General features: G+C 47.2%; 1 protein-coding gene across 2 annotated transcripts; it reads left to right on the forward strand.

Moving 5' to 3' along the window:
- The first annotated feature begins 1,387 nt into the window (after window positions 1-1,387).
- Window positions 1,388-19,429, forward strand: pias2 (protein inhibitor of activated STAT, 2). Of its 2 annotated transcripts, none has more exons than XM_061730189.1 (14): window positions 1,388-1,498; window positions 6,877-7,061; window positions 8,361-8,448; window positions 8,529-8,579; window positions 9,292-9,382; window positions 9,471-9,605; window positions 9,698-9,803; window positions 11,740-11,813; window positions 13,147-13,307; window positions 14,502-14,638; window positions 15,291-15,477; window positions 15,774-15,904; window positions 15,984-16,021; window positions 19,043-19,429. In XM_061730189.1, the coding sequence occupies exons 2-14, from the start codon at window positions 6,950-6,952 to the stop codon at window positions 19,262-19,264; spliced, it is 1,533 nt and encodes a 510-aa protein (XP_061586173.1). In that variant the 5' UTR covers window positions 1,388-1,498; window positions 6,877-6,949; the 3' UTR covers window positions 19,265-19,429. The 2 variants fall into 2 exon arrangements, with proteins under 2 accessions (XP_061586173.1, XP_061586172.1); XM_061730188.1 differs by having other exon boundaries at window positions 1,400-1,430.
- The last annotated feature ends 469 nt before the right edge of the window (window positions 19,430-19,898 follow it).

Consider the following 19,898-nt stretch of genomic DNA (forward strand, 5'->3'; position numbering starts at 1 on the left):
AATGGTGAGGCATGGAGAGACACAGTGAAAGAGGCTATGGTAGCGGATGACACCAGACTTGCACAGAAACAAGCGTCAAAGCGCCAACACCGTCACGCTCCAAGTCAAAGTGAAGAATACAAGTGTGATCTGTGTGGACGGATCTGTGCTTCACGAATAGGCCTACACAGCCACAAACGGTCAAGGAAGTGCACTGGCAAGTATCCATAGTCGATAAACGACTGACGGAGGCCGACGACGATCAGCTATAGAGAACAAGGTAGTGCCGAAAAAGAATATATATCCCCCCTCACAAAAATAAGAAAAAAAGAGAAACATATTTTCTCATCAACAAAACAATTTACAAAATAACATATTTGAACCATTTTTCAGACAATAAAATTACATTTGAACCATTATTATTCGGACAATAAAATAACATTTAAACCATTTTTCAGACAACAAATAACATTCTTATTTTTGTGAGGGGGGGGATATATATTGTTTTTCGGCACTACCTTGTTCTCTATAGCTGATATAACATGAATTACTCCTATGTGAGATCAATAAAGTTCTTATTTTTGCCATCTGAGAAAATTAAATATATTATATTTGGTGTCTAACTGTTTCCCAAATATATTAGTGCGTGTGTGAATGAATAAATGAGATGTAAAACGTACATTTCTTTGTAGAAAGGCGCTTTATGAAAATAAGTCCATTTACTTGTATTAGTTTACAGCACAGTCTTGAACATCCAATATGGCGGCGACGTTGACGCAAAAGCTCCATGGAAGGAGGAGGAGTGTCACTACCTGATGTGAGTCGCTACCCGATTTGAGTCACGCATGCGCAGTTGTGTCCAACAACAGGGAATGTTATGCTATATAAGGGTATTGATGCAAAAAATCTTTATATTATTTTTGGCAAAAAATATTTATATTATTTTTAGCAAGCATAGCTAAGCATGATAGCCAAATTACCTTTCAAGATGTAATTACTCATAGAACGAGTAATCTTCCATTTGTCAGCTTTTCCCAAACTAGGATGAAACTTCCGGATTCCATGTAGGCATGGAGATGATGGAAAACATTAAAGTCGCTCATTTTAATCAATAATCGGGTAATGACAACACTACTTCTCCACTGAAATGCACATGTTGGACGCAACTGCGCATGCGTGACTCAAATCGGGTAGCGGACTCACATCAGGTAGTGACAAGGAGACATGTCTATGGCAGCGACCAGCAGGGAGCAGCACCAGCAGCTGCCGTAGCGACCAGCAGCGGCTCTGCTGCCCCCTGCTGGTCCAGCAGGGACCTGCAGCGACCAGCAGGAACCAGCAGGGGGCAGCAGCAGCAGCAGCACCAACAGCAGCAGCGGCTCTGCTGGCGGAAGCCACGAAGAAGACGCGGTCACGCGGGGCGGCATGACCGGAAGCAGAAGATGGCGCAGGTAAAGAGACAGCAGGGGGGGATCGTGTCTGTCTGCTAACGTCTGCTCGTCGACGCGGAGGAGAACAGGTGCGTGGGGCGGGAACCGTTACATGCTGCTGCTCCCCCCGACCCTGCCTCGTCCCGGTCGGGTGGTCTGAACGGTTCCGACACACAGAACCGCTCCGAGCCGCCGCGGCCGGGCAGCAGGCTCTGCGCATGCGTGCTGGACCCCGCGCTTGTCTGCAGGAGTCCCGCGGTCATTCATGCTGTTGTTGTGAGAGGGGGGACGGGTGTTTACAGGTAACACTGGTGGGAACCTTACTGGTACCAAGAGAACCCGGAAGAACCGCTGATCAGGTCGGGGAGAGGACTGGTACCAAACTAAATCAGCCACGAGTAAATTCAGAAATAACTTGAATTCCCAGAGGGAAATAAATCCCTGAAGCTGGGAAGAGGATGCTCAGGGGGGTGGACGACCGTCCTCACCCCCGACTCCCCCAGTCTGGTCTCCAGCAGGAGGTCCCCCCTTATGATCCAGGTCCTGGTCCAGGTTTCTCCTTATGATCCAGGTCCTGGTCCAGGTTTCTACCCCCTTATGATCCAGGTCCTGGTCCAGGTTTCTTCCCTCCTAAAGGGGAGTTTTTCTTGCCACTGTTTGCCCTAAGGCTTTTCTCCCACTAGGGGAGTTTTTACCTGCCATTGTTTATGTAATAATTGCTCGGGGGTTTATGCTCTGGTCTCTGGAAAGATTCTAGAGACAACTTCTGTTGTAATAGACGCTATATCAATAAAATTGAATTGAATTGAACCGTCCTCCTCTGGCTCGGGACTCGCCCCCACAAGGTTCTTTATGGTTCCGTTTCCTGTGTGGATGTGGAGGTGCTCCCTCAACAGCTGCAGATGTGGAGGTGCTCCCTCAACAGCTGCAGGTGTGGAGGTGCTCCCTTAACAGCTGATTCCAGATGTGGAGGTGCTCCCTCAACAGCTGGTTCCAGATGTGGAGGTGCTCCCTCAACAGCTGGTTCCAGATGTGGAGGTGCTCCCTCAACAGCTGGTTCCAGTTGTGGAGGTGCTCCCTCAACAGCTGGTTCCAGATGTGGAGGTGCTCCCTCAACAGCTGCAGATGTGGAGGTGCTCCCTTAACAGCTGATTCCAGATGTGGAGGTGCTCCCTCCACAGCTGGTTCCAGATGTGGAGGTGCTCCCTCAACAGCTGGTTCCAGATGTGGAGGTGCTCCCTCAACAGCTGCAGGTGTGGAGGTGCTCCCTTAACAGCTGATTCCAGATGTGGAGGTGCTCCCTCCACAGCTGGTTCCAGATGTGGAGGTGCTCCCTCAACAGCTGGTTCCAGATGTGGAGGTGCTCCCTCAACAGCTGGTTCCAGATGTGGAGGTGCTCCCTCAACAGCTGGTTCCAGATGTGGAGGTGCTCCCTCAACAGCTGGTTCCAGATGTGGAGGTGCTCCCTCAACAGCTGGTTCCAGATGTGGAAGTGCTCCCTCAACAGCTGCAGATGTGGAGGTGCTCCCTCAACAGCTGGTTCCAGATGTGGAAGTGCTCCCTCAACAGCTGGTTCCAGATGTGGAGGTGCTCCCTCAACAGCTGCAGATGTGGAGGTTCTCCCTCAACAGCTGGTTCTAGGTGTGGAGGTGCTCCCTCAACAGCTGCAGATGTGGAGGTGCTCCCTCAACAGCTGGTTCCAGATGTGGAGGTGCTCCCTCAACAGCTGGTTCCAGATGTGGAAGTGCTCCCTCAACAGCTGCAGATGTGGAGGTGCTCCCTCAACAGCTGCAGATGTGGAGGTGCTCCCTCAACAGCTGCAGATGTGGAGGTGCTCCCTCAACAGCTGGTTCCAGATGTGGAGGTGCTCCCTCAACAGCTGGTTCCAGATGTGGAGGTGCTCCCTCAACCGCTGGTTCCAGATGTGGAGGTGCTCCCTCAACAGCTGCAGATGTGGAGGTGCTCCCTCAACCGCTGGTTCCAGATGTGGAGGTGCTCCCTCAACAGCTGCAGATGTGGAGGTGCTCCCTCAACAGCTGCAGATGTGGAGGTGCTCCCTCAACAGCTGGCTGCAGATCTGGTTTTCCGGGGGGGTAGCAGGATGTTGGCACCATGAGGGGCGCTATTGTAGAAGAAATGAGCAAATGTTCAGCTATCTACCCAAAAAGGCATTAATTTTAAATTGTCTAACAGTCTCAGAATAATGTTCCTCACCAAAACACTCTAACAATTTCAGAAATCTCATTATCTCGAGTATTTAATATAAGATCATTCAAGAATCTGAAGCAATGCATGTGGTCAGTTGTAGGTGTAGGTGAAACATCCGTATGGGGCGCCCCGGACCCGCCAGCCCTCTGGCGGAGGGTCCTGTGATGGAAATGGGTGTGTGTCACTAGTGAGCCATCCACAGATGCAGGTTGGAGCTCTCACACCAAGGAGGGGCCAGATGTGGACGTGGTTTCCCACCTCAGGTCTTCTCTGAGCCCAGGCTCATTTAGGATGGAGAACTGGAGATCAGGGATGTCTCCCAGCATCCCTTCTGTTGAGTGTTCTTCAGAAGAGATGCTCTCCTCATCAGCACTCCTTCACAATGACTACGTTTCCATGCATCAATAACCCTTTTCTAACCGGAATATTAGCAATAACCCGGTTACACGGCCATGTAAACACCAATAACCCCTTTGAATAACCAGAATTTGCTCATATTCCGGTTTTTAAAAACCCGAATATGACCCTTGGGTTACTCCTTTTCTAACCTGAATATTGGGTCATGTAAACGCCTAACGGGATTTCCCCATCAAAAGGAACAGGAATTTGTTTTCTGCTCATGTTCTTTTAGTAAGGAATCTTGGTCTTTTGAGTCCAGGAAGACACAGAAATTCTCCCGCCAGTCTGCGTCGCTGAACTCCATCATTCCGACCCGTTCCCACCGGTCCTGACTGCTCCTTCGTCCAGAGTGTCCGGGGTCTCTGGTGGAAACGGGTAGCGTGGAGATGGACGGCACAGCTCCGGCTCCATTTGACATTTCTTCACGTTCTCGCCTTCCATTAATGAAGAAGGAGACGAGGAACAGTGTTAGTCCTGGTGGGTCAGTACCAGCACCAAAGCACAAAAGAATGGGACTTCTACTGGGCTGTTGATTATCCTCCGTGCTGCTGTTAATGTTATTGTTGTTGTTTTGGATACAGGAAGAAGAAGCAGAAATGACGGGAATTGCGTCATGATGTTCTCCGTGCGTCGCTGGTTTGATCCAGATATCCCAAATGATTAATTACAATGTATACAGGGATAACGCTGTTTGTTCACGCATGGAAACACATTATTCCCAATGTTTCAGTAACCGGAATATTGACCTTAACCCCAATTTGACTGCATGTAAATGTAATCAGTGTTGCATCTCTGCTGGTCAGTGGTGTGTTAGTGTCTGGGGAAGCCTCCCCTTCTCTACTCAGCCAGACCAACCCTCGTCCGGGGGGGGGGGGGGGGGGGGGGGTCCTTCAGACACATTCTGCTTCCATAACAGAAGCATGGCCGGTTGCTGAACTCGCCTGCCAGTATTATTTCTTTAGCAGCCATTCCAAACAAAACTTATCTCAAAAGTTAAGTTCAATACAGTCCATGACTACGTTTACATGCAGTCAAAATTGGGGTTATTGCTAATATTCCGGTTACTGAAACATTCAGAATATTCCGTTTACATGGTAATTAATCATTCAGGATATCTGGATCAAACCAGCGACGCACGGAGAACATCATGACGTAATTACCGTCATTTCTGCTTCTTCTTCCTGTATCCAAATTCAAAACACATGCTGCTTCACACAACTTTTCTCTCACCTTCTTGTAAATCTTCTATCCCGGTACTTTCTACCGTCTACAAATGCAGAAATGTTCATATCTTTCATTACATTTATGAAGTGATTAGTCTCCTCCTGGTCTTGGTTTCTCCGTGTTTATAAGAACTTCCTGGACTCAAAAGACCAGGATTCCTTGTGAACAGAGCATGTGCAGAAAACAAATTCCTGTTCTGTTTGATGGGGATATTCCGTTAGGTTATACATGACCTAGGGCTGCACGATTAATCGTTAAAAAATCGCGATCTCGATTCATGCTTGAACGCGATCTCATTTCCAAATGACGACGATTTTAAAAAAAAAAAAAAAAAAAATTTTTTTTTTTTTTTTTTTTTTTTTTTAAAGATGGCTGCATAAAAAAAGGACTAGGCCTATGTTCTAGGTTGTTGTAGTCCTGTCATGGTCAACTATCATGTTTGTTATATTTTGTTAATGATTGTGGATTACATTTGGAGAAACATCTAATTTTCTCATCACCTGACACATATTGCACATAAATATTGTTAAAATTGTTATTGTTAAAATTATTTAAGACAAGAGAGATGTTTATTGTTTTTATGTTCAATGTCAGCTGTTACAGCAAAAAGCAGCCAGAGGAATAATTTGTTGCCTCAGAACTACAGGATCTGTTACAAGTCCCCTTTCTGAAAGGGTGTTCAACTCAGGGAGGAACAAATATTGTTCAAAATTGTTATTATTGTTTAAATTATTCAAAGGTTTGTGTAAAGAAGACAAGAGATGTTTATTGTTATTATATTTTTGTTCAGCTGTTGCAAAGTTAAAGTAATAAGTGCAATAAATTTTATATTGGAAAAAAATCATGAGAGAATCGTGATCTCAATTCTAAGCAAAAAAATCGTGATTCTCATTTTGTCCAGAATCGTGCAGCCCTAACATGACCCAATATTCAGGTTTTAAAAGGAGTAACCCAGGGCTCATATTGGGGTTTTTAAAAACCTGAATATGAGCAAATTCCAGTTATTCAAATGGGTTATTGGTGTTTACATGGCCGTGCAAATTCGGGTTATTGCCAATATTCGGGTTTTAAAAGAGTTATTGATGCATGGAAACGCAGTCCATTATGTTGTAATTCAGGTTGTCCAGTAGAGACCGAATTCTGATGATACCACGTCATTAAAAAAGCCAGCCTACGTGATGATCCCAGCTTGACTTGGGTGCAGCCCCCAGCGCGGGGTCTCCGGCCCCCAGCGCGGGGTCTCTGGCCCCGAGCGCGGGGGCTCCGGCCCCCAGCGCGGGGTCTCCGGCCCCCAGCGCGGGGTCTCCGGCCCCCAGCGCGGGGACTCCGGCCCCCAGCGCGGGGTCTCCGGCCCCCAGCGCGGGGACTCCGGCCCCCAGCGCGGGGTCTCCGGCCCCCAGCGCGGGGACCCCGGCCCCCAGCGCGGGGACCCCGGCCCCCAGCGCGGGGACCCCGGCCCCCAGCGCGGGGTCTCCGGCCCCCAGCGCGGGGACCCCGGCCCCCAGCGCGGGGACTCCGGCCCCCAGCGCGGGGTCTCCCGGCCCCCAGCGCGGGGTCTCCGGCCTCCTGCAGCGCTGCACATCTGTGCCTGACGCGATGCCTGACGCGATGCCTGACGCGATGCCTCTGTGTGCAGGAGTCTGCCCTGTGACGCGTCTCTCAGCCCCTGGATTGATGAGCCGGCTTGGTGGTCCCACCCTGACAGTAGCATGAACCTGCAGCAGGCCGCCCCCCTCCTCCCTCCGGTGCACCCCGACGTGCAGATGAAGGCCCTGCCCTTCTACGACGTACTGGACGTCCTCATCAAGCCTTCCAGTCTGGGTTTGTAGTCTTCAGCTTACCTTTGATGATGTAAATCTGTAACGCCTGCCATTCTTCTCTTCCTCTAACGTGACGTTACAAGACTTTCTGCCAAAGTATGTGAGAAAAGTTGTTGATGGTGTTGTTGTTCAGTCTGGTCCAAAAGCCAACCTCCGAGTCAGGAATACCCCCTTGATCACGGCAGTTTTAACTGCTGCCTTGGGCACGGACAATAGTTCATGTCCCTTTGGGGATTAATAAAGTATTTTTAAATTAAATGACCTTTAAGGGTATCATGCACGGCTTTTAAATAGTTATATTCTTATTTAATGAACAGATCTTTTTGAGATGTTATCAGCAATTCAGAGTCCTCTAGTGTGAGGCTTGTGGGATACCTCTGGGGACTGTTCTAGGCCTTCTTCCTCTATATGCTGTCCAGTTTTATTCAGATGACTTTTATCCATGATATCCTGTGAAGCACTTGGTGACTCTTTTCCAAGTGTTATATACACATTTTTACTCCTTAGAAAAAACCCCAGCAAGGCCCAACGTAGCTTACATTCATTATAAAATGTGGAAGACCGACTGATAGGGCATCTTATATGGCTTTCTTTTGGCTAAAGGCAAACCCGGTACCGGGCAATGTTGCCAACTTAGCGACTTTGTCGCTAGATTTAGCGACTTTTCAGACCCCTATAGCGACTTTTTTTTCAAAAAAGCGACTAGCGACAAATCTAGCGACTTTTTCTGGTGTTATTGGAGACTTATCTGGTGGGCAGAGCAGAGCAGAGAGGAGACCCTCACCACTCCGCGTCCAGACTGCAAATGAAATGCACTTGCGCAAAGCTGCCGCTGGCTTGCAGAGCGGGATGTAAATGTAAACGTTTCTTTTTTCTTTTGGGTCACTTTGCCGGTCCCAAGCCCGGATAAAGGAGGAGGGTTGGTTGTAGAGCTAGCAATTCACCCTACATAACAATCTTTTGATTAAATTTGCTGTTATAACATTTAACAATACAGGACAAAACTGATGTGTGTAATGTGGATCTAGACAAAGCATTAAAATCACATTTGTAGTTCTAAACATATTTAGGTTGTTTTTTACTCACTTTTGTCTCTCCCACGACGTTATTCCTCTCCTACAGCGTCCATCACAGTTATATGCAAATTGCCAATTATGCAAATTAGGCGATGACGTCATTTAGCGACTTCTAGCGACTTTTGGGACAGCCAATAGCTACTTTCCTTACTGAGGAGTTGGCAACACTGGTACCGGGCTTATAAAAGTGAATCCCTTTGTAACAGCCATCTTTGTCTTTTCAGGAGCAAACACTGCACAGAGATACCACCAGGAAAAGCATTTTATCTTTGCCCTGACGCCACAGCAAGTTCGAGAAGTATGCATATCCAGGTGGGTGGTCTTGTGAAGTACCTGTCCCGCGCTGCACGTTTGCCCATTAAAGAGTGTTTGTGTGTGTTGTGTTTTTACAGGGACTTTCTACCGGGTGGAAGGAGGGACTATATGGTTCAAATTCAACTGAGGTGAGACCATACTTTCACATTTCTTTCAAACCCTTCCCACTGCTGGTCTCAGGCTCATGTTCTTATGAGGCCTTTGCCCCCCCCGTACCAGGGGCCCAGGGGTTAACCAGGTTAACTATGCTATTAATTGGCCAAAATCAGAAAAGGGGTGGAACTCTGTGCCCTGACGGGTGGAGGAGGGCACAGTGAGTCGGGTGGCGTTGCGTGGATGGTTTCAGCTCAAAACAGGATCCTGGCATACGTCCCGGGGAGTGCCCGCATCGCCCACATTTACTACGTTTACATGCAGTCAAAATTCGGGTTATTGCTAATATTCCGGTTACTGAAACATTGGGAATATTCAGTTTACATGGTGATTAATCGTTGGGGATATCTGGATCAAACCAGCGACGCGCGGAGAACGTGATGACGCAATTACCGTCATTTCTGCTTCTTCTTCCTGTATCCAAATTAAAAACAAATGCTGCTTCGTGCAACTTCTTGTAAATCTGGCTATCCCGGTACTTTCTACCGTCTGTCTGAGATTTAAGGGTTCCTCTCTGGTGAAAGTATTTCCGCCTCGATTTTGACCCCATTCTGCAGAAATGTTGACGTGAACAGACGAGGTCTTTCCCTGTGTTTTTCCAAAGACCGTTATTTTTAAGGTGGAATCAGCAGCATACATGACGCGCACGAGGATCTCTTGAGTTTGTTCTTGCTCTCTTGTGTTCAGGTTCTGCCTGTCGGAGACCAGCTGTCCTCAGGAGGACAACTACCCCAACAGTCTTTGTATAAAGGTCAACGGGAAACTGTTTCCTCTGCCTGTGAGTGCTCCTCTTCCTGCTGCACCAGCTCCCACCAGTGCAGCTCCAGTGCTGTATCAGCAACACTCCAGTGTTTTTATCCCTGCAGGGTTTCGCACCGCCACCAAAAAACGGCGTGGAACAGAAAAGGCCGGGGAGACCTCTGAACATCACCTCGCTCGTCAGGCTCTCCTCCGCCGTACCAAACCAGATCTCCATCACTTGGGCCCCTGAAATCGCCAAGGTGAGCAGCAGCGTTCCTGTGTGCGGTTTCCGGGTGTGTCGGGCTGTGATGACAGTAGCAGTGATCTGATGAGGCTGCTGATTGTCTTTTAGACCTATTCTCTGTCTGTATACCTGGTAAGGCAGCTGACGTCACCACTGTTGCTGCAGAGACTGAGGATGAAGGGCATCAGGAACCCGGACCACTCCAGAGCTCTCAGTAACCGACCACTCCACACACAGCTGCACTTCATTAACACTGGCTCAGGAATGTGACACCGTATTGGCCCAAAGATAAGACGACCACCTCCTTTTCAAGACTCAAGTTTGAAAAAAGACTTTTTGAACCCCAAATTCAATTTTTATACAGAAAATAATTACACTACATCTGAAACAAATGATTATAACAATATATTCAAGAGAAAAAGCATGTTTTTTTTTTTTTGCCACATGTAAATCATCATCTTGAAGTTTGCTTCATAACTTCTCCTCAGCTGCCGGTTAACCTGCCGATCTCCGACCCACTTTTCTCAAGATTGTCGCTACGTTTCTCCATTTTTTGTTATCTCTTCTCTTATTTTCTTCTCTTTTATTTCTTACCGCTATTTTTTTCTTTGTGCTACCGCTATTTTTATTTTTATTCTTCGTGACAGGGGTTGGCTTTGACCTGGGGAGTTAACCCTTGTGCTGTCTTTGGGTCAAGGGAGGGGGAAGGGAGAAAAGAAGGAATGAAGGAAGGGAGAAAAGATGGAAGGAAGGAAAGAAGGAAGTAAGAAAGAAAGGAGGAAAGAAGGAAGGAAGTAGGAAAGGGAGTAAGGAAGGGAGAAAAGATGGAAGGAAGGGGGAAAAGGAAAGAAAGAAGGGAGGGAAGAAGGAAGGAATGGAGAAAATAAGGAAAGAAGGAAGGAAAAGCAAAGAAGGTAATAATGATAATAATGACTTGGATTTATATAGCGCCCTTCAGGCACCCAGAGCGCTTTACAGAAATCATTATTCATTCATACACATCCTCACTGGTGGTGGTAGCTACATTTGTAGCCACAGCTGTCCTGGGGCAGACTGACAGAAGTGTGGCTGCCATTCAGCGCCAAACGGCCCCTCCGACCACCACCAACATTCATACACATTCATACACATTCACACGGGGCAAGGTGGGTAAGGTGTCTTGCCCAAGGACACTAGCAAGGACACCGGCAGTAGCTCAGGTGGTAGAGCGGGTCGTCCAATGATCGGAAGGTTCGAATCCCGCTCTGTCCCAGTTTGCTGTCGTAGTGTCCTTGTAATAACTGCTCGGGGGTCATGTTCTGGGTATGGGTCTCTGTAAAGCGTCTAGAGACAACTCTGTTGTATTAGACGCTATATAAATAAAATTGAATTGAATTGAATTGAATTGGGCAAGACACCTTACCCACCTTGCCCCGTGTGAATGTGTATGAATGTGTGTGAATGTTGGTGGTGGTCGGAGGGGCCGTTTGGCGCGATATGGCAGCCACGCTTCTGTCAGTCTGCCCCAGGGCAGCTGTGGCTACAGATGTAGTTTACCACCACTGGAGAGAATGTGTATGAATGAATAATGATCTCTGTAAAGCGCTCTGGGTGCCTAGAAGGGCGCTATATAAATCCAAGTCATTATTATTATTATTATTATTATTATTATTACTACAACGCAAACTGGGACAGAGCGGGATTCATCCGCCGACCTTCGGATCATTGGACGACCCGCTCTACCACCTGAGCTACTGCCGCCCCATTATAAAGGAACGAATGACGAAAGGGAGGTAGGGAAAAAAAGGAGTAAAGGAGGGTAAAAAAGTAGGAAAAGAGGAAAGGAAGAAGGAAGGAGAGAGCATGGCAAGAGGAAAGAAGGATAGAAGAATTGGGTCAGTTTGACCCAAAGACAGCACAAGGGTTAAGTTCAGCATTGGCTTTAAAGATATCTGGTGCCATCTACCGTTGTGACTGGTAACGTCTAGACCCCGAATGTAAGACGACCCCCACTTTTTCAGTCTCATTTCAATGCAAAAAACACAGTTTTACATCCGGGCCAATACGGTAGTTGTCCGAATGAACATGCAGAATCCCAAATGAAGTTTGCTCGTCTCTCGTTGGCTGGTTGTCCTTCATTCTGCGCGTTTGTTCTTCCGTCTGTGTTCCAGTAAAGGAGAAGCTGACCGCGGACCCAGACAGTGAGATCGCCACCACCAGCCTCCGAGTGTCGCTCATGTGCCCGGTGTGTAAACCTCTGTCCGTGTGATGCATGTGTGTGAGCGCCGCTGTGTGAGCGCCGCTGTGTGAGCGCCGCTGTGTGAGCGCCGCTGTGTGAGCGCCGCTGTGTGAGCGCCGCTGTGTTCACGGAGCACCTTTTTAAGGTGGAATTGCAAGCGTGGGGTGAATTCAGGAAGACTAAGGGCCAATCCCCCCCTACTTTCTACCACTAGCCCTAAAAATGAAGCCACAGGCGTAGGGCCCTTGTAATCTTCCCTAGGGATTGGGACACCACTTGCTACGTCACTGCGTGGTTTACGTTCGGGTACGTAAGCGACTGTGTAGTTACGTTTGCACAAACGTCACACCATATCAGGAAGCCCAGAGCTAAAAGCTGTTTTAATTTCAGCTGTAGCGCTGTTAACATGCCACTTTATTAAGTTTTAATATTTTTTCAGGCGTAAAAGTAACCGTTAAGATCCCCAACCTGGGCTCAGTTTATCCAAATAACGCCTGTTAAGAAATTTACTCCGATGTTTTCGGGGATGAGAAGAGCCGCCGGCCCGGGAGCTGATTTATGGTTCCGCGTTAAATCGGGGGTACGCAACAACGCGCAACCTACGCCGCAGGCTCTGCGTTGGTGTAACGCAGAACCATAAATCAGCCTTTATTCTGGCGAGATCTGAAGATACAACAGGCAAACGCGTGATTATGTACATTCACTGAGTGAATATTATGAAAGTAAAATATTTATTTCTCGCTAGAAATGTAATCAAAATGCATTTTTATGCAGAAACTAACTCAAAATATTGATTTTATTTTATTCACTAAACAATAAGAAATGTCCGCATTGTTGTTTTTTTTTTATTTAGTCTGCAAATTCTGGGAAATGTTTCTGGCCCTCGGTCGGCTAGTCAGCATCTGAAATCCCTCGCTCTGAAGAGGTAGATTCATATCCACTAGCCCTCATCTATAACTCTGCACGTTTGCAGTTTTTGCTTTTGATGGCGTCAAAGCAGATCTGAGTTGCGTTTGCAGTTGAATTTGAATTTGCTCCTTTAATAGGCTGAGCTTAGCAGAGCCAGTGACCCAATCAGACCAGTGCTGAGTCGTGTTCTGGGTCTCTGGAAACACCTAGCACCTTGTAATAGACGCTATAATAGTCATGTAATAGCCCTGGTGGGGTCAGGGCTGGGGCGGTCAGAACCCTGACCGAGCACGGCAGCATCTATGATGATGATGATGATAATAATAATAATAATAATAATAATAATAATAATAATAATAATAATAATAATCTGTACTATGAGTGCACCCGTGTCTGCGTTGGGCTGACCAGGCCAGTACTTGTCTTCCAGCTGGGTAAGATGCGTCTGACGGTGCCCTGCAGGGCCGTCACCTGCTCCCACCTGCAGTGCTTCGACGCTGCCCTCTACCTGCAGATGAACGAAAAGAAGCCCACCTGGATCTGCCCCGTGTGTGACAAGAGGGCGGCGTACGAGGACCTGATCATCGACGGGTGAGTGGACTCACCGGGCCTGTCCGGCTACGGGCTGGCAGGCATGACGTCTCTGTAGTTCTTTAAGAGGAGGAATGAGCAGTCTTTGCTGTGGACGGGATGGTTGGACTGTTAGAGGTTGGATGTGTTTCACGCACATGGGCGGTATGGACTAAAAAATGTATCACGATCATTTCTGGCATTTATCCCGATAACGATAAAAATGACGATAGAAAAAATACCAATTCAACTCCACCTTTTTAACTATAAATCTATCACCACATTCTTCTTTGGAGCCCCCAAATCACTGCTCTAAAAGATACTAAATACTACTAAACTACACCAATTACATTGAATTAATAAAAACCAATTAAATTAGTCCACCTGTACTGCAAAACTGGAATGAAACAAGTTTGAAATGTAAGAACAGATTCAACATTTATTCAAACTGTATGGCTTAAACAGCTGGATAACAGAGCAAACAGCAAAAGTACCTTGTCCTTCAAGTTTTCTTAGCTCATAAAATCACAAAGTAGAAAAAAATACAACCTGATAAATAAAGAAACAGGACAAATAAATAAAAGCCATCCTTTGCACTCACTGTCTTTTTGCAGACTCTGCATATAATAGATGATGTTTTCTCCTCGTCTTTTTAAATCCAAACCAGTTCCAGATAACGGAGCTGGAGTCTCGTTTAACAACGAGCTCCTCGCTCTCAGATCTGCCTTCCGCCATGTTTGTTACACAAAAACGTCATCAACGGGAATTTATCGTTTTTACCGTGAGATACAAATTCTTACCGTGGGGAATTTTTTTGACGGTTTATCGTGAACGGTAAAATATCACCCATTCCTAATGTGGACACATTTGTTGGTACCCACATTAAAGGAAGGAAGAACTCTCCATGGTCACTGAAATAACTTGAAACTTGACAGAAGTAACTTAAATAATCATTAACTAGACATTTCTAAATGCATCTTTACACCAACAACTAATAAGCCAGGACAAACTGGTCCGGGTCGGTGATTCTGGTCCCGATCAGACCAGGACACGCGAGGCGACCATGATGCGTACGCGTTCTGAACAGCAAGTATATTCACCCCCTTAGACCTGCTTTCTGCTCAGTTTATTCGTTTTTCAGAAAGAGGGGATAAAAAGAAAGTGAATGCATGGTCATTGCACATGATTGAGGGAATAGTTTGTCTCTGTGCTCAGCTTGTTCCTGGAGATCCTGAACGACTGCTCAGACGTGGATGAGATCAAGTTCCAGGAGGACGGCACCTGGTGTCCCATGAGGCCTAAGAAGGAGGCCGTTAATGTGACGTCTCAGTCCGTCACGTTGAAGGTGGAGCGTAAGTACACATCCTGCTGGTACCGCCTGCGTGCGTGCGTGCGTGCGTGCGTGCGTGCGTGCGTGCGGTAATCCCTGGCTATAACGCAGTTCACCTTTCACGTCTCGCTGCTTCACGGATTTGCATCGTGTTCTGCATTCTGATTGGCTAAACAGTCTCCCCGCTACAGTTCTCAAATAAAATCCATGGTGGCATGTCGGTTTATAAGAATCTTTTTACCCAGAAGAAAAAAGAGCGACAACAACGACCCATAACTATGTTCTTCTCTAGAAAAAACCCACCTGCACCACGGCTTTAGGAGAGAAAGACGCTACAGAGTCAGGATGCAGCGGCTCAGAAGAGCAGTGGAATACACACCAGTCACAATCTGTCCTACTGAACTTATTGTATTTTTTTAGATAATCATTTTTAATTTTCTCCTGTTCAAATCCAGTTACTCGGTTCGCAGTGGGGCGGGGCTGATCTCTACAATTTGAAGCCTTGTATAATAATTGTAAACAAAATAAAGGTTGCTACTCATGCTAGAGCAGCATGTTCAGACACATGCGTGGTGTGAATAGATGCTGTCAGACTGGTGATCCTTCCCAGTATCACAATGACACGACGCTGGTCCTCTTCCAGCTCTGGTTGATTCCCTAACTGTGTCTTTCAGCCCTGGCTCCCGTACGGCAGCTGCCGGTGCCGCTCCCGTCTGCAGAGCCCAGCTCCACCAAGAAGATGGACGTCATTGACCTGACCCTGGAGAGTTCCTCCTCCTCCGAGGACGAGAAGGAAGTGGACCCCCCGCTGAAGAAACAGTGCGTTTACATTTCCAACAGCGAGGACATTCATGCCAAGGGGTGAGCAGCTGCACGTCTTTCACATAAGCAAAAGCAGTCCTGTGTGTCGTTTAAATACAGAAAAAAGTCTGTAATAAGTCCAAATAAACACATTTTAACCCCCTGGGTTACCGCAACTCCTGAATAAGACTGAAGTAACTAGTAGCGCTTGTAACTAAAACCAGTTCTGCAGCAACAGCAGGTAACGTGTATAATTAATGGATGTCACAATGAGTAACAGACAACCAACCAGTAATGTCACCCCTCCAGGGTGGGGATTCTGTCCTCTGGACTGTGAGTATCTCTCTTCCTTCCAGGGTGCTGGCCTACCAGCCGGCGGTGCGCGTGTCCAGCTCCCTGGAGCAGTCGTACCTGACCTCCACCCTGGCCGACTATGCAGTCCCCTTCCACCCGTCCAGCCTGGCCTCCATCCCCGCAGACATGCAGAGTGAGTGGCAGTGCAGCCGCCGTCGGCCTGATCCCCGTCTCCCGCTGCTGCTGATTGGTTGTCGCTCTCTTCCCTGCAGGTTTGGATCTGTTCTCGTTAATCCAAGCTGATCCTCAGGTAAGATGCTGCAGTGCACCACTGTTTTAGGCTGCATGATCAGCTTCCACAGGGGCACAACGGTTCCTGACTGACTGACAGCTTTACTCTGAGACGGGAACAAAAGTTTGTTTTTCCAAACTGTAAACGTCTCGTTGCAGCTAAATGTAAACTAACCAATACTGGTAATCTAAGAGGCGGGCTGTCACCGTGCTAGTTCAATACTCACTCACCGGCCACTTCATCACTTACAACTATTGAACCTAATAAAGTTGCTGGCATGTGTTTATTCTTATAGTTTTTTGCATGTAGAGTTTCTACCTGTGGATTTGACAACATGTCACAGCTCTTACGTTCAGAGATCTGTGTACGGAGGGCGCAGGTCTGCTCTGCTGGACCGGGGTGTTAAGTGTCTGGGATGAGGGGGTTTTACAGCGGAAACGTCTCATTTACACCTTATAATTGAGTTAAGCGACAGTTCCCTACATCAGTGGTCCCCAACCCCCGGGCCACGGCCCGGTACCGGGCCGTGGGTCATTTGGTACCGGGCCACACAGAAAGAAAAAATAATTTCTGTAGCCCCGACTGATGATGGTTGACTCTCAAACTGATGGTTCACAATGTATTTACATCCTTGGATGTAAATACATTGTGAACACACCGTAAGAGCTATAAAGGAATAAAATAAAATAGTTAGTGTTACTACATTCATATAAGTTTGATTGAACTCAAATACAGACCGACACAGCTGCTCGGTCGGCTACCGTTAACCACAATACATGAGTAACCATGGCAACCAAACTCAAGCTGGACATAAATACGGCATAACATTATCAAAGAAAACAAATCCTTATCATCAGGAGCTCTTTGTGTCAGTTAGGCTCCACTTTAGCATTCCCAACACTAGTTTAGTCTTTCAGACAAACTTTCTACTGCCGTTAAACTTTTACCGTTAAAGTCCGAAGCGCCGGCTGTTGACGATGTCTCGGCGAGACGCCTTCAAAATAAAAGCTTAATATATAACAATTAAAATAAAAGCCTGGCTTTGAATAACGTTAATGAGAAAACAGACATAAAAACACATTTATAGAAATACTCATATTAAAGGTAATCTACAATTTCTATTTTATTTTTTTGAAAATTATGTTTTATTATTATTATTATTATTATAGAGAAAATCCCACAGTTTTTAATGCCGATCTTGTCATTTTCTTTAGTTTTTATCAGCTACACCTTTAGATTGGGCCGTGAAAATATTGTCAGACATTAAACCGGTCCGCGGTGCAGAAAAGGTTGGGGACCACTGACCTACATTACAAAGTAAAAGTGCCCAGCAGTGTTTCAGCACCGGACAGCTCCTCCCAGGTTAATGTGTTTCAGCTCCTCTCAGGTTCATGTTTCAGCTCCTCCCAGGTTAATGTTTCAGCACCGGACAGCTCCTCTCAGGTTAATGTGTTTCAGCTCCTCTCAGGTTAATGTGTTTCAGCTCCTCTCAGGTTATTGTTTCAGCACCGGACAGCTCCTCTCAGGTTAATGTTTCAGCACCGGACAGCTCCTCTCAGGTTAATGTTTCAGCTCCTCTCAGGTTAATGTGTTTCAGCTCCTCTCAGGTTAATGTGTTTCAGCTCCTCTCAGGTTAATGTTTCAGCTCCTCTCAGGTTAATGTTTCAGCTCCGGATAGCTCCTCTCAGGTTAATGTTTCAGCTCCTCTCAGGTTAATGTTTCAGCTCCTCCCAGGTTAATGTTTCAGCTCCGGACAGCTCCTCTCAGGTTAATGTTTCAGCTCCTCTCAGGTTAATGTTTCAGCACCGGACAGCTCCTCTCAGGTTAATGTTTCAGCACCGGACAGCTCCTCTAGGGTTAATGTTTCAGCACCGGACAGCTCCTCTCAGGTTAATGTTTCAGCACCGGACAGCTCCTCTAGGGTTAATGTTTCAGCACCGGACAGCTCCTCTAGGGTTAATGTTTCAGCTCCTCTCAGGTTAATGTTTCAGCTCCGGACAGCTCCTCTCAGGTTAATGTTTCAGCTCCTCTCAGGTTAATGTTTCAGCTCCGGACAGCTCCTCTCAGGTTAATGTTTCAGCTCCTCTCAGGTTAATGTTTCAGCTCCGGACAGCTCCTCTCAGGTTAATGTTTCAGCTCCTCTCAGGTTAATGTTTCAGCTCCTCTCAGGTTAATGTTTCAGCTCCTCTCAGGTTAATGTTTCAGCTCCTCTCAGGTTCATGTTTCAGCTCCTCTCAGGTTCATGTTTCAGCTCCTCTCAGGTTCATGTTTCAGCACCGGACAGCTCCTCTCAGGTTAATGTTTCAGCTCAGGTTAATGTTTCAGCTCTGGACAGCTCCTCTCAGGTTAATGTTTCAGCTCCTCTCAGGTTAATGTTTCAGCTCCTCTCAGGTTAATGTTTCAGCTCCTCTCAGGTTAATGTGTTTCAGCACCGGACAGCTCCTCCCAGGTTAATGTTTCAGCTCCTCCCAGGTTAATGTTTCAGCTCCTCTCAGGTTAATGTTTCAGCTCCTCTCAGGTTAATGTTTCAGCTCCTCCCAGGTTGATGTTTCAGCTCCTCTCAGGTTAATGTTTCAGCTCCTCTCAGGTTCATGTTTCAGCTCCTCTCAGGTTAATGTTTCAGCTCAGGTTAATGTTTCAGCTCTGGACAGCTCCTCCCAGGTTAATGTTTCAGCTCCTCCCAGGTTAATGTTTCAGCTCCTCTCAGGTTAATGTTTCAGCTCCTCTCAGGTTCATGTTTCAGCACCGGACAGCTCCTCTCAGGTTCATGTTTCAGCACCGGACAGCTCCTCTCAGGTTAATGTTTCAGCTCCTCTCAGGTTCATGTTTCAGCACCGGACAGCTCCTCTCAGGTTAATGTTTCAGCTCCTCTCAGGTTCATGTTTCAGCACCGGACAGCTCCTCCCAGGTTAATGTTTCAGTACCGGACAGCTCCTCTCAGGTTAATGTTTCAGTACCGGACAGCTCCTCCCAGGTTAATGTTTCAGCTCAGGACAGCTCCTCCCAGCTTGATGAGTGATTGTGTTTTCTTCTGCGCAGCATTACCGGCCTCACATGTTCCTGGACGGCCTGAGCAGCAGCATGCAGGACTCTGCTGCAGCAGGAACAAGCACCACCTTGGTTTCCTCCTCGTCCTCCTCGTCCTCCAGTCACTACGACACCGGCTCCCACGCCGCCGGCTCCCTCCACGAGAGCCGGGTCATCGCGGGCGGGGGAGGCGCCGCCGACAGCGGCACATCAGACATCATTTCACTGGACTGACCCCCCCCCAGGACCTCTGTCTAGATGCCATGTTGACTTTTGCTGGGGAGTTGTTGAATAGTGCTGAGGGTTTTGACCTTGACATTTTTACTTTGTTAAAAATGGTTTATAATCATCTTTCTTTACCTCATGGATTATTAAAGTGTAAAAAGGTTTGTATTTCTACCCGCTGTGTTGAGGTGGTGAGTGACGTCGGGAGAACCCGCTTAGGGGTCTTGAAGCTGATGAGCCAGTTTGATGAGCAGCAGGTTGGGGGACTAATGGCGCTTTTCCACCAGCACCTACTCAGCCTGACTCCACTGGGTTTTGCGCTCCTCCACTAGGGGTGGAGGCGGGTGGAGGCGTGCAGAGTAGATACTTTTTCTGTATCTATTCTGCCGAGGTTCTAAGCTGCTGAGTGGGCTGTATCTGACATCATCACACTACAGGCCACTGATTGGTCGGGGGGTTGGAGTCAGACGTCTGAGTCAGGAGGAGGAAATCAGAGAAAGAGACTCTGACGGATTCTTGTTCATTTTATTCAACCAGCAACGCCAGCAAAAGTGTTTCATGATCCAACTCTGAGGTGCAGATGTTCATAAACCTGGTGCTGAGGAGAGAATTAAAAAGATCTAGACGGAGATAAGGAACGAGC

The sequence above is a fragment of the Cololabis saira genome, chromosome 9 (assembly GCF_033807715.1).
Source record: "Cololabis saira isolate AMF1-May2022 chromosome 9, fColSai1.1, whole genome shotgun sequence".
NCBI classification, from domain to species: Eukaryota; Metazoa; Chordata; class Actinopteri; order Beloniformes; family Belonidae; genus Cololabis; species Cololabis saira.

Excerpts from the sequence above, each read along its gene's own strand:
- pias2 (XM_061730188.1), top strand. The coding sequence starts at position 1,405 with ATGACCGGAAGCAGAAGATGGCGCAG. Across the intron at positions 9,606-9,697 it reads GGGCCCCTGAAATCGCCAAG|ACCTATTCTCTGTCTGTATA; the intron begins GTGAGCAGCAGC and ends ATTGTCTTTTAG. Across the intron at positions 14,639-15,290 it reads CGTCACGTTGAAGGTGGAGC|CCCTGGCTCCCGTACGGCAG; the intron begins GTAAGTACACAT and ends TGTGTCTTTCAG.